This window comes from Varroa jacobsoni, unplaced genomic scaffold, assembly GCF_002532875.2.
Source record: "Varroa jacobsoni isolate VJ856 unplaced genomic scaffold, vjacob_1.0 scaffold_1461, whole genome shotgun sequence".
Taxonomy (NCBI): Eukaryota; Metazoa; Arthropoda; class Arachnida; order Mesostigmata; family Varroidae; genus Varroa; species Varroa jacobsoni.
Genome location: NW_019214363.1, coordinates 78578 through 92126, shown reverse-complemented (window position 1 = coordinate 92126; position 13549 = coordinate 78578). Strand labels below are relative to the sequence as shown.

At 40.4% G+C, this 13549-nt stretch overlaps 1 protein-coding gene and 3 non-coding genes across 5 annotated transcripts in view; 3 read left to right on the top strand and 1 right to left on the bottom strand.

Moving 5' to 3' along the window:
* pico (ras-associated and pleckstrin homology domains-containing protein pico) overlaps nt 1–8520 on the top strand; it is a 178274-nt gene extending 169754 nt beyond the window's left edge. For both annotated transcript variants that reach the window (XM_022850432.2, XM_022850433.2), the window contains 7 exons: nt 138–358; nt 1058–1135; nt 1507–1666; nt 1826–3538; nt 3772–3978; nt 4228–4442; nt 4636–8520. In XM_022850432.2, the coding sequence (XP_022706167.1) occupies nt 138–358; nt 1058–1135; nt 1507–1666; nt 1826–3538; nt 3772–3978; nt 4228–4442; nt 4636–5025 (2984 nt within the window). In that variant the 3' untranslated portion in view covers nt 5026–8520. The remainder of the gene's footprint in view (nt 1–137; nt 359–1057; nt 1136–1506; nt 1667–1825; nt 3539–3771; nt 3979–4227; nt 4443–4635) is intronic.
* Nucleotides 8521–10306: 1786 nt separating this feature from the next.
* TRNAG-UCC (transfer RNA glycine (anticodon UCC)) lies at nt 10307–10378 on the top strand. Its single transcript has one exon. It is a non-coding gene; the product is annotated as a tRNA-Gly (tRNA).
* Nucleotides 10379–10623: 245 nt separating this feature from the next.
* On the bottom strand, nt 10624–10695 carry TRNAQ-CUG (transfer RNA glutamine (anticodon CUG)). The gene has a single exon. It is a non-coding gene; the product is annotated as a tRNA-Gln (tRNA).
* Nucleotides 10696–11106: 411 nt separating this feature from the next.
* On the top strand, nt 11107–11179 carry TRNAV-CAC (transfer RNA valine (anticodon CAC)). The gene has a single exon. It is a non-coding gene; the product is annotated as a tRNA-Val (tRNA).
* Nucleotides 11180–13549: the final 2370 nt, after the last annotated feature.

The window sequence follows — 13549 nt, the reverse complement described above, 5'->3', positions numbered from 1 at the left end:
AATATTATGTGTTACATAACTGTATACGAAATTATAAAGTGAAGTTATAATCATCAAGTTCTAGCCGCTCTTACTGTGCCTACTGTCTAACATTTCACCTATTTCAATATCGTCTGTCGTACGTTGGGTTATCATAGCTGGAGCGCGCGGCGATGGACGCACAGATAGTCCAGACAATGATTCAGCGTTCTCCGATTCGATCTCGATGCTTTCTGGCGAGTCGTCTGCGTCTTCGGGCGCGCGAACTTCATCGTCACAGGAAAGTGCCAAACGTACGGGTGGCCAGCCAATAGGCACTCTAACGGTCAACGATGATCTGGCCACCGCAGCATGTCTCCATGATGTCCAAAGGAGCCAGGTAAAAATGCCAAGTTGAATAAGAAGAACTAAAAAAAAATTCTTTTAATGTTTTTGCTGTTCTTATTCGTACGGTAGTTAGATTAGCGAGTTAAGGCACTCGCTTACGAATCTTTGACAATGGTGATAGCGCTATCTTCGCGATGTGACCAAACACATTATATAATGTAATTAATACACTTAGAAAAACTTTAGAAAATAAAATTATTATCAGTTTGCCTAGTTATTTATCCATGATACGTTTGTTTCTCCTTCTGCTAGTCACAATATAGACTAAAAGCAATAAATCGATTTCGAACCTTTTGAATTCTTACAAAGATTTACGCTGTTTTACGCCGAAGCACATATTACGGCCGTATACTCGCTGCCTCACTCACGAATTTTATTTTGAAACGCTGCTTATTTTTGCAATACGATGAAAACGAAATAGAAATTAATAGTCGTATAGTAAACAGCTATTTGTAGTTCACGCGAGTGTGTCCCTGTGCGTTTGTTAATTTTTTTTCGCTATTTTATCTTATCAGCACAAAATTCATATTTCCAACATAACACCCTCAAATCATTATCGCCGTCTAATCTTGTTTTCTTTTTAATTTTTTTTTGTTTCATCACAAATTACCTTTTTCTATGAGTGTTTTAATCTGAACGCGATTTATTTATATCTTTGTTCAATGTGCGCATGTATACTATTGGCCCACAGGCGGAACAAGCAGCGCAGCTTAAGGCAGAAAAAATTAAGATGGCTTTGCAGAAACTCAAGGAGGCCAGTATTCGAAAGGTACAATTTACACAGTATGGCTTTTTAGGACACGTCAGAAGATCATGTCTTATGCTATTAGTAGAACTGTAAATTTGCATACACTAATCTTTTAATCCTACTCATATAAATACGGTGTGTTTCGTGTTTCTAGTAGTTTTGATTGCTAGCTGTCTTCTTCGAATTAATGAGTAGCGTTTTTCGGAAAAAAAAATTAGGGAAAAACTGTTGAATTGTTAATTAGTAGCACTCACAGACGTTACATATTTTTGGGGTGCACAAGTATACTTTTATCAATTTTTCCATTCACGTAATTGATAATTGTGCAAGTAGTGTTTAAGAAAGATTAAGGTAGCGTATATAACGGGACAATGTGTTTATGTTTCACTTAGCTTTTCATCAAGGTATTCTGTTCGGATGGTTCCGCGAAGAGTCTCCTGGTCGACGAAACGATGTCAGTGGCATACCTAACTAAGCTGTTGGCCGAAAAAAGTCACGTATCGATGGACCCAAAATGGGCTTTAGTTGAGACAATACCCGAATTGTATATGGGTGTGTATTTGATTACTGTATCTAATATAGCAGCTAGTTTTTATCGCTTTTCTATTCAGTCAGCCATTCTAGTCGTGGTATAATACAGTGATGCTTCAAAACCAAAACCTTTATCGTATAAACTTCTTTTATGCTCATAACCGTGCGTATCTATTTCAGAGCGTATTTACGAAGAACATGAGAATCTGGTCGAGAATCTTCTACTATGGACGCGTGACTCAAGTAATCGTATTCTGTTCGAAGAGCGACCCCTGAAGTACGATATGTTTGCCCAGCCTGAGAAGTACCTGGCCGACTCGGGCACCCAGACACAGTTAGACATTGACGAAGACCAGCGGACTGGGCTAATTGAGGAATTCTTCCTGTCCCCTGGAACGTCCGGCGTCTCTGTGCCAGAGGTTGAAGGCCAGCTGTACCTCAAAGCCGAGGGTAAGAAGCATTGGAAAAAACATTTCTTTGTCCTACGAGCTTCGGGTCTCTACTACTGCCCCAAGGGCAAGTCAAAACTGCCGAAGGATCTCGTTTGTTTGACAACTTTTGAAATGAATTGTGTTTACTACGGTGTTGGATGGAAAAAGAAATATAAGGCGCCAAGTGAATTTTGCTTCGCTATGAAGCACCCGCAAATACAGAGCAAGTCGTGCAAAAATATCAAATATCTATGCGCCGACGACTTACCAACATTGAACAAATGGGTGACTGGCATAAGGATTGCAAAATACGGCCGCCAAATCAAGGACAACTACGACGCTATACAACGAGACATTGTCGAGGCCGACCTTGAGAAACTTGCATATCATCGCTCATTTTCTGTATCGTCAATGGCAAAACAGTTGGCTGTCAGTCCCGACAGTTCAAACTCATCCGAAGGCAGTCCAATAGATCAGAATGGCCAAGTGCAACACCATCCGGCCAACCATAGGCTTCGCCATAGTACCTCCACTGGCTCCGACTCAACGTTGCTGGCCGAAGCCGTATCCGAGACCACGCCCGCCGTCCACCAAACTGGCAACGGCAGGCCTAACAGTGAGGTCGTGGCTCAGCTTCCAGCAAATACAACTCCACAAGCGTCGTCGAACGGCGCGACTACGTTACGACGACGGGATTCGATCGCTTCCTCAAGCGGAGGATCTTCGAGCATCGGTAGCATGTCTTCAGATCGGTCTTCTGTGGCGTCTGATCCTGCGGTAGCGTTCGATCTTGACTTTCCCGGTGGCACGATTAAGCGGAAGCCTAACTTGACGCAGCCGCGACTTCCCCTCACAAACACTACTAGAAGCCTCGTTAAGGACACTAGCAGTGCGAGCGGCGTTAGTGGAGTTGGTTCATCGCTTGACGATAGTGCCTCAATTGTGTCCGGTTCATCGTTTGGGTCCGGAGGAAGTTTGGGTCGCACTGCTGGATTGAGATTCTCCTTGAGAAGGTCCCACACCGACGAGCAAATGACCGCCACCTTAGCGCGGCTCAAACAACGCCAGCAGCTTAGTGTATCGTCCCCGACAGCGCCTGTACCTCCTGCTGGTTGTACGATCGCTGTCGTTAAAGGAGGACCCCTTACTCCTACCAAGGCCGTCCAATTATTGCCTATGCCGCCTGTAGATGCGTCGAGTCTCGAAGACATCTCAGAGGCAAGCCAAGCAACGCCCAAGGCGTCCCCGCAGCATGCTCCCGTCGCTCCACTAACAGCTAAGAATCTTGAAAAACTGGCCCAAGATCTTGCTGCACAATGTCGTACTGATTTCAAGGTTGTTTCCATCCCCGAGAAGCCACCTTCAGTCATTTATGCCGAGTCCACCTCTTTGAAAGAGCAGTCAACATCGGCAGCCAATGTGCAATCACTAGGTAGTGATACCGCCTCATCTCACTACCAAGGTAAAAATAAACGCTTTGACACCTATAATTATACTCTATCTATTCTGCTCAAATATATCGTATATTTTCCTTTATTACTTTTTTTTATTATATTATTTAAAAGTAAAGGCCACGTTTTATGTGCCCAGAGTGTCAAAACTCAATTCAATACTCATAAAAAAATTTTATTTTTAACCAACTCCTAAGCATTCATTTTGTTCTGTTGTGATTGTCCGTAATCTTTTTCCAAATAGCGAGCTCCAATCTGAGTAGTGTTTCGTCCCAACTAGGAATGAGCAGCACTTCGATCGACTCGCTGCCTCCTCCGCCGCCGATACCCCTTGCTGAGCAGGGCTCGTGGCCATCGGTGTCATCGCTAAGCTCGTTACCCCCGCCACCGTCGAACCTCACGACACCCACCAACAGTCCGCCACTGTCCAATCAAGCAACGCCCACCGCAGGTACAGATACGATGCTCATTTCTGAGTCACAAGTTTCTCTGACGCACGTAACCATTTACCGGCAAAGCGCTTAGAGTTTATTACCATTAGAGCTACTACCGTTACCTCTATTGAGATCAATAGTCATGTCACAGTTTTTCAAGCGGCTTCCAGGTAGAATACAGAAAATGATTGTTTAATAGTCTCTTTTTTAACACATGTTAGTATATTAACACATGTATATTACAATCGGATGTTTAATTCTTTTAGGTTCTCCGATGTACAATAGTGGCAGCAATCAGGCGACTCCAACGAATGAGCGCGCACCGCTCTGGTTAACAAGGTCACCTCCAGCTACCCAGAATGGTTCCCCTTCGGGATCGCCATGCCGGTCCAAACCTACCCCACCACGGCGCAGCGAAACAACTCGACTCTCATCTCCTAGCAGTAAACCACCAATCCAGATCCACTTGGGTCAGAAAGAGGTGCGTTTGTGTGATTGACTTTTCCTTTATTTCAAAGCAATATTTTTAATACAATTATAACTAAGTAATTCACCGGTTCTGTGCGATTTGATTTACTTTAATTTCGCTACAAGTGTTTATGTACCTAGAATTCATATCAACCGAAATAAACTAACCAGAAGAGCATTATTTGCTGCCATGTTATGTTCAAAAGGAGTTACATCCCTCACCCATGACAAGTCCCCCAGACGCATTCCTCCGTGACCTCCACCGCGTCATGGACAAGAAGTGGAAGGTTGCTCAAACTCTAAACACGATGCAAGATCATACGCCGCATCAAATTCTTGGCTTCCGGGACCCGCGTCTGCTTAGCGAAGACGAGCGCAAGGCCCCTCTTCGGGGTATTCTCCTTCAGGAGTCAACTTCATCATCACCGTCAGGACCTCGGGTACCTAAACAGGTTCGCCTTGACTTGCCGGGCCTTGTTTGTAGCTCGCCGAAGGCCAAGCCGGCGCCACCTAAGCGAAGCGACTCAACTCAATTGTCGTGTACACTCCAGTCCCCGGCCAGCCCTATGGGGCAGCAGCGTCTTGGCATCTACTAAGATCCATATTCTATCCGGCACGTCCGGGTAAAAAATCGTAAAGCATCTCATCTCGTTTGGCCTATCTGCCATCGTCGAAAGCTAGCCGGCTGAGGAATCAGGCATAGCTTTTCCGACGAGGCAGTAACGGCCCTTATCAGAGCGAAATAGGAACACGAATCTGTCTTTGGTTTTTACGTGTACAGGTAGATGCATGTCTACACGAAACATCATTGTGTCCCTGTAGGCCCCTCTGTTTCAGCAGCTTTGTCAACTCCATCTGTTGTTGCGTAGCCGCACATGTAGTGCGTAGATTAAGACACAAAGGTGTTGTACATCATAATTATACAAAACGTTCCCTAAGCAACAATTTTACATACGGAGCTGCAGCGTCAACCATTGTCTGTTGTGTAATATGGCACATTGCTCCTAGTCAAGTGATGCGCACGGTGCATTGCGGTGTTCGACAAAATAACACACTCAACAATCGCAACAAAACTATACGAGGCATTGCCATCAACCAGACACAAAGGAAGGGCAGTGTGAGAATGAGTAATACTTAGTAAGGCAACGGCAAATCTGTTCGTGTAGCGAAATATTTCAACATTTGAAGAAATGGCGAAAAATGTTAACACTGCACTAAGATGAAAGATATATTATTAATTTGTGATTATTGTCGCGCAATCCAATCACCGCACAGGGGGACGGACAAATGTAGGGGAGCGAAAAGGTACCTCAGTTAATTAGGTTGTATTTTTTCTAAGAACAGGATATTCGCTAGCCCCTGTACCGAACAAGAGAATAATCATTCGTATATAATCGTCTTTGGTGGGTAGCGATCCGCTAAATTCGAATTAGTCCAGAAAAAGAATTTAACAACAGGGGCTGAGTGGTATTTATCTTGTCACAGTACATCATGATGAATATGATATAACGTTAGAACAATTTGCTACTTTCCATTCTCCGAACTTGTGTACCTTGGTACTGGAAGATAAACGACCGTTGGCTGGAATGATATAGGCAAGAGGTTCCCGGTCATGACAAGCACTGTGGTACGATGGTACACAGCGATGACAGGTACTGTGGTACGATATTACACGCCGATGACACCTTCTGTGGTACGATGGTACACCTGCGTGTTCTAGCATAGTCATAACGCTTTTTTCTATTACACGTAATTCATAGCGTAACAATGCAGTTGTTTTTTCTAACCAATTTTTGTAAAAAATCCCCACAGAGGAATATAGTTGCATAGATAAAGAAAAACTGCACGCTTACTGGCTGCCATCTGCTACTGCCAACTAAGACAACTATTCGTTGGGTGAAGGTATTACGCGATGTGGGCGATACATTCGCATATATAATCAGACTAAAAGCGACAAGCAGACCATGTACGAGGTAACGTATTATCGTGCGAAGATAATCGCAAACGTTATTCTCTTTGGTAGTGTGAAAAATAGTTTTATCATGGCAAGGGACAGTATAGTTAATATATTTATTACTATACACAAGGATTTGCCAAACAGATGATGATAATATTGAAACCGGTGTGCCGAGGCTGGGTGAAATGCTGCTTCTTCGTCAGTGAGGTTCTGGTATCGACGGCAAGCTTTACTGTAACATACGCATAGCATAGAATAGAATAGGTTATCATAACGAGAGATACACATCGACTGTCGTTTAGCGAGAGCACGTGTCACGCTCACTGACGAGCGTAGGATAATGAAACGACGCTGATATGAAGATCAAGATTTGAAGAGATAGGTATAGGCCACAACTAATTTATTGTACTTGATTACAACATCGTCTCGGGTGAGTTTACCGACGCCAAAACAACGAACTGGACTCTTCGACAGATTTTTCGCTGTGCGATAGAATCTATCTTTAATCTATTTAATTGATGCTAGCAGCCTTTCACTGAGACTTTTGGTATATGCAAGGTGGTTTTCAGTATTTCCATCTGCACCCGAAAAGGAACGATTGTCACGTGACAAACCGTGAACTCAATACTGACAGAGACTGTACATGAGAAACATGGCCGTCAGATGAATACCTTTAAATAGCAACACGTTGACACTTATACAGTCACAAACAAAGTGCACAATACATATATAGGTCATTCACAGGAAGCTAACCTGGGTTGCTCACGACAACGAGACCTTAATCCTAAGACTGGACAACAATAGCGCAACTTAGATTGTCCCTAAGATGTTGTGGAAAAGAACAACGCCAACGATGACTGATCAGTACGGAACGACGTAATTCCATATTAATATAAATAACACTATCAACTATTAATACATTATTATTGATCCTAGTATTAAATATTATCTAATATTAAGAAAAATAACAACGGTAATTATAATTAAATCTATTATTGTTTACATGTCCCACGTATACAATTAATCACGAAGAGACAAAAAGCTATATATATATATATATATGAAAGAAGACAGTGACAATATTGAAAGAGCGAAACTACTCCTAAACAACGCTCATGTGAACCTCACGGCAGTCTGAAGTTCATTTGGACACGTTTGAAAGTCGAAGCCCTGCAATACAAATCATCATCTAATCAATCGGGAGCAGAAAATTCAAGACACAGCGAAATCGACGAGGAGATAGCTACGTAATATATCATTGTGTTAGGTGTAGTGAACGGCAAACGACGCAGAAAGTATAATCCTGATATGAATATGATATCACTATTAATTATTATAATTACTATTCATATTACTATACTGTGTATTGAAGCAAATAACTTCAGAGGAGGAAGAAATTTGAGGAGAGAAGGCAAAGAGGAAAAGAGCGGATATCAAAAGGCGCCCTCGCACCCCCATTACCTGCCAATCCCGACACTCACCCTTCATCAACATTAATATGACCTGCTATGTTTAGCTTAGATATTGGAATTCCGCTATTGTTATACGACGACGGGGAATTACGTAAGAATGAACTCGTATGGACGAATCAAAGGCGTAGCTTTGGCTTGTGCGAACACATAAACAAAATCCATATATAAATTATTCACATATACATATGGTATAACGAGGTATATTGCAAAGTAGGTGAGGAGAAGCCGAATACGGGGCGGTCTCTCTACGTGTATGTATGTGTGTGAGTGGCTGTCGATACATGCGGTGCTCTGTTAGAAAAGAAATAAATGGTGGCAATTAAAAGCGAAAGCGAATCGATAGAAAAGACTAGAGTAGAAGAACGAATGTTTGACCGAACGAGAAATGGAAGGTGACATAGGAACATGAGAAAGATATGGAGAAGTATGGAATGGTGATGATGGTTACAGGCTAGCAGACGAAAAGCGATTTTAAAGACGAACGAAGCGATGCCTAGATGTTTCCGGCGCTCTGAACCGAACAAAAAAACGGCACTGAGACGCAAAGGAAACAGGAGATATTTGCCGTATAGTCGTGTAGTGCAGGAGAACGGTACGCGTAAGGAGCCGAATTGGCGCCGGCTAATAAATGTAAATAAATGCGATGGTATCAGTAAAGTTCATTCGAATGGCTGTTATTATTTAGCTTATACGTAGGGAATTGAATGCATAATGAAGTATCCATATTTGAACATGAGATTTTTCTCGGATAAATCACTTCCCTCGCTTGTCACTACTTTCATCATTCGTTGCACGGTTCTTTATGAAATGTTGTGTTCTGTAGGACGATAAGAACAGAAAGTGTTCACGGAAGGTGATAGATGAACTTGTGCAATTAACATATGCCCTCTTAACGTCTCCGAGCTTCATCACGATCGTTTAGTAAATAAATTTGTTATTAAACATTATATTATAGTCTGGTTAAAGGCATTGACAAGGTGGTTCATATTTATAGCTTCATATAGCAATCTGCTATCGAAAGTATTAGGGATAATTTAATGCCTTTTTAGGTAAAGTATAAGACCATTTTTTTTTTTATGTTTGCTGTAATCAGTAAAAAACCGAACAAGTTCGCAAACGATATGGACATATTGTCTCGTGGAGATCCGGCTCTAATCGTCACGGAAGTAATGACTGTAAAGGTCTTTCTGCAAAAAGACCTGAGATCCAACACAGAAGCGCAGTCCTTAAGTAAGGAACAAGTTTAATTAGATTAAAACAGAAGATGAGCAAACGAAAGCGAGCATTTTGTCGCTACTTTAACGCAATGAGAAGCAGAAAATCCTGCTAGCATATGGCTTTGTAGAGTTGTCGTTTTATATACACCATACGCAATTCAATCACTTGTTGTTTGTCAGGCTGATGCCAACAATAAAAATAAAGAGAAATAGACATACACATAATTTTTTTTTTATTGCAATACGTTAATATATGAGTTACACTGTATACGGTTAGCGGTGTCTCTTATAAACAAGTAAAGTCTTTTTTCACTTGATAATGTGTCGAGCAGTCTCACACACATCATCCAGAAACATTCACGGGCAAAAGCATTGATTGAACGTTGATTACTAGTTAAATCGACGACGAACGATAACAGATTTATCTTAACCATTATATATCAATGCGATATAATTAAAATAACTGTAGTGAAACGTTAGGCATATGTCTGACCCAGAGAAAAAGATTCCTCTGTCTGTCGAAGATAAATCGTCGTCGAAAGGGTTTACGCGTGTTTTGCTGTCATCTTAGTAGAAAGTCGGTGAGAATTCAGGGGCTTAGTTAAAAAAAATGAAAATTGTTTGACGCATCCAAAAAGGAAGTAAAATGAGTATATTTATTTTTATCAAAATTGAATTAATAGATAGTACTACTATATTATTAAAAGACAAAATTTATTCGTGTATGGATAAGAAATGCATATAAATTATGTATAACAACCCTACTTATTTTTCGCACCATTCGTAAGTATACCATTGATAATTTAGACAATGCATTTGTAGCTTCTAGCTCGTCAAAAGTGAGGCAAAAACAATATAAAACAACGGTACCGAAACCTTATCCGATTCCTGAATTTTTGGTAGTCATCTTGCGCTTTTTTTTTAAACTATTCCCGTTTTTATTGTTAGAAGCTCACTAGCCTTACTTCGATTGCTATATATCAAAATGAAATCTCGATTTGCAAATCAATGGATAATGCCACGAGTAATGTCATGAGAAAGTCCAGAACATATCAAAGAACTGATTGATATCATTTGAGTTACAATACAAGGAGAATTGAGAGTGATGCACACGAATACTCTCGCCTAATTAAAAACAAAAACTGCGAACGAGATATCTAAACAGTGAAAAACAGTAGCAGCCAAAGTGAACTATCTATTGTTTGCGAAATCAGAGCGCTCAACAACACGGGCGTCGGTGGTATAGTGGTTAGCATAGCTGCCTTCCAAGCAGTTGACCCGGGTTCGATTCCCGGCCGACGCAGCGAAGCTTTTAAGTTTTTTAATCGATTTTCCAATGAAAAGTTGGTAATTTATTTTTTCAGTGCTACCCAGCGGTAGCTTCCAGGCACAGCACGATGGCAAGCGTCATCGAAGAATAATAAAAACAGAAAACAAATCTGGAGTAAACTCAACAAGTATAGTTAGAAACTGATCTGAATGAATGAACTCAATATAGATTTGAAGTCATAAAATGTAAAATAAGTCACTTAAAAATAGTGAAAGCTCAGGTTCCACCGAGATTTGAACTCGGATTGCTGGATTCAGAGTCCAGAGTGCTAACCATTACACCATGGAACCTCTGTTGTTCTAGTACGAAACTATGCTGCAACTGGTAACGTTTAAGATGGCGTCTCCCTCACTAAAATCTACGATTTCGTTGGTCCTTACTAAATTAAATTTACTTTACAAAATTAAAGCTCAACGTAATCTAGTTCCACGTGTCGCTGCTTCTTTATAAATACATGGGAGACCATCGTCGTATCCAAATCCTTCTATTTAAAACAGAACTTTGCGAATGAAACAGAAATAAATATAAATTGGGCTGCATTTTATGATGTAGACATAGGCTGGGAAAAAGAAATTATCAGGAAGAAATTCTGATGTTCTCTGTTTGCCATTTTAAGCTAAACTAGTAAAACTTATTAAATCGGAATGTCACGTTCATTCCGGTGCACCAAGTTATCTTGCTTAGCCGTTTACCACCCATCGGTTTCCGTGGTGTAGTGGTTATCACGTGCGCCTCACACGCGCAAGGTCCCTGGTTCGATCCCGGGCGGAAACATGATATTTTATTTATTTGCACCAATACTATCACGTTACGTTGCTCAACGTTTGCAAAGCATTTGCTTTATTCATAGTAAAGTCCTATTCCGAACAGAACGATGCTGTGTGCCTAATTTCTGTTAGTCCGAGCATATTTGTAAGAAGGATTGCAGGTTGGTGAACACCCTTGTACAAACATTTTGTAAATATTATGAGCTACATCAATATTATGTTGATGACGGTGATTACTATTACTATTATTATTATTCTTTATTCCGATCGCCTTACGTATTCATTCATAATTTATTTTTTCGGATTTTCTTAAAACGTCTTGCTAGTGACGCAGGCGCACGTATCAAATCCACATAGAACGTTTTTCACTTACAATTAATGTAAGTAAATTTAAATAAAACTTTAATAAAGTTGGAATGACGAAACTGGTAAGAGCATAACGTGATTACGAGTAACAAACTCTAAGTTTTTAGTATTATTGCTAATTATGATCATTCTTTCGAAAAACAGTTATTTTTCCACATGGTAATCGTACCGAAATCTCACGACCGGGCGGAATTGCTACTATTCAAGTTCAAATCAATATTTGTTTTATACCTCATAAAGGGTGCCAAAGGGTCGTTGCACTTGGTCTTCCTAAAACCTAGAACCAATTGATACTGTTTAACCCTTTCTCGCAAAAAAAGCATGCATTGCGTTTTTATGGAAAGCAACCAGCTAGACTCAAGACGTAATTTCGCAACGAGCAGAACTTCACCGTTTCGATTAAAAAAACTTTCCGAAATCCGGAAAACACGGGGATCTTATTCGACTGGGAAGCCCTGTACAAACATTCATAAGAAGAGTTTCACGAAACGTTCATGCAAGGTTTGGACCCACCGCTCTTATACAAAACATTTTGATTCTGAGTGAGGCTCCGCTTCACTCCCTCACTACTACTCGCTACTCAATCCCCAGAGGCTTTTCTGCATTTGAAAAAGTACAGAGACAAAACATTAATTTTCTTGTTAATTAAATTTCGTCGTTATCCGTTGCGATGCTACGGCTGACGAAATATTCATTATTTTTAAGTTTAAAGAACGAATGTACTACTTGTAGCGAAGAGCTAGATGATGAAATGTTTATATAGTATGTATGACATTGCTGCGCGTAGCTAAAAGGTCTTATCGCTTATTTCCTACGATATGCTTTGACGGTAGCTCTTCGTACGCCTAGATAGTGTTGCGAAGCATCACTTCAAAGCATCAAATTATTAGAAAAAGCGTCTCTTCCTTTGACTGACAATATACATTTACTTACTAAAAAACAATGACACGAATATGGTTTATTAATGAAGCAATATTTGTCCGCAAGACACAATTTATGTTGTCTTCGGGAGGCAGATATAGTAATCGAGGAGCTATTAAATAAATTAATCTGAATATTTAAATAGCTTGTTCATCGTTTTGTTGGGTATATCTTTTAGTTAGGTCATCTACTTAGCATTGGCTTGACAAACAGTGCTTGCAAGAAACCCGGGTCATCTCTATAGCATTAACAATAAGAACAATTATGGGAAATTAGAACAAGTTCACGTTAAAATTAAGTTATTTCGTCAGCTAGTAGAGGGTTACTGCAGTCGAATGGAGTGCTCTTCAAAGTAATGTAGCCAAATTAAGCACAACAACACAAGCAATTTAAAGTCCGAAAACTTAAGTAAGTTATCGTTGACTCTGAATCATAAAACCAAATAACCATAAGTTAGCTGAAGTTGATAATTTACAAAAAAATGCTAATATCAATCCAAATTAGAGACAGCATACAAGAAACTACGCAGAACCCCTGCAGTGTTCCGCGAGCACTTAGCATTAAACTTTATTTAACGAGTTTCTCAGATTCTGAAGCGGACGACATATATATGGACATATATGGACGACATATGAACTGGCCGAGAGCCAGTTCAATGGTCGACGATCAAGAACACATACAATAAAAAACTTGTCAAATTAATGGTGGAGACCTACGGCTTGATAAAATAAAGGTCGTTAAGCTATATCAACGGTTAAATGTTGTTGGGATTGGCCTTAGCAAGCCTTTTGGTCATCGTTCCCTTTCGGTATTGTCTGCATAGCAAGATACTTCTAGCAAGATAGCCGTGGTCGTGGTTGAAAACATCGTGGTAACCAAGGTTATCATGTTGTCAATGACCCATAGCATAGCCTCTTGACCGAACATTTTTTCAAAAATGCTGTCTTAGCAGAATAAAGACAATTTAAAGGTGATGTAATCCATTGTATAATATATTCCTTCTCGAACTAAAAGCAACAGGCACTGCGGTGAAAACGTTGTTTATTTGACCACGATATAGCATTCTTTTTAATGTAAAATTTTCGTTTAT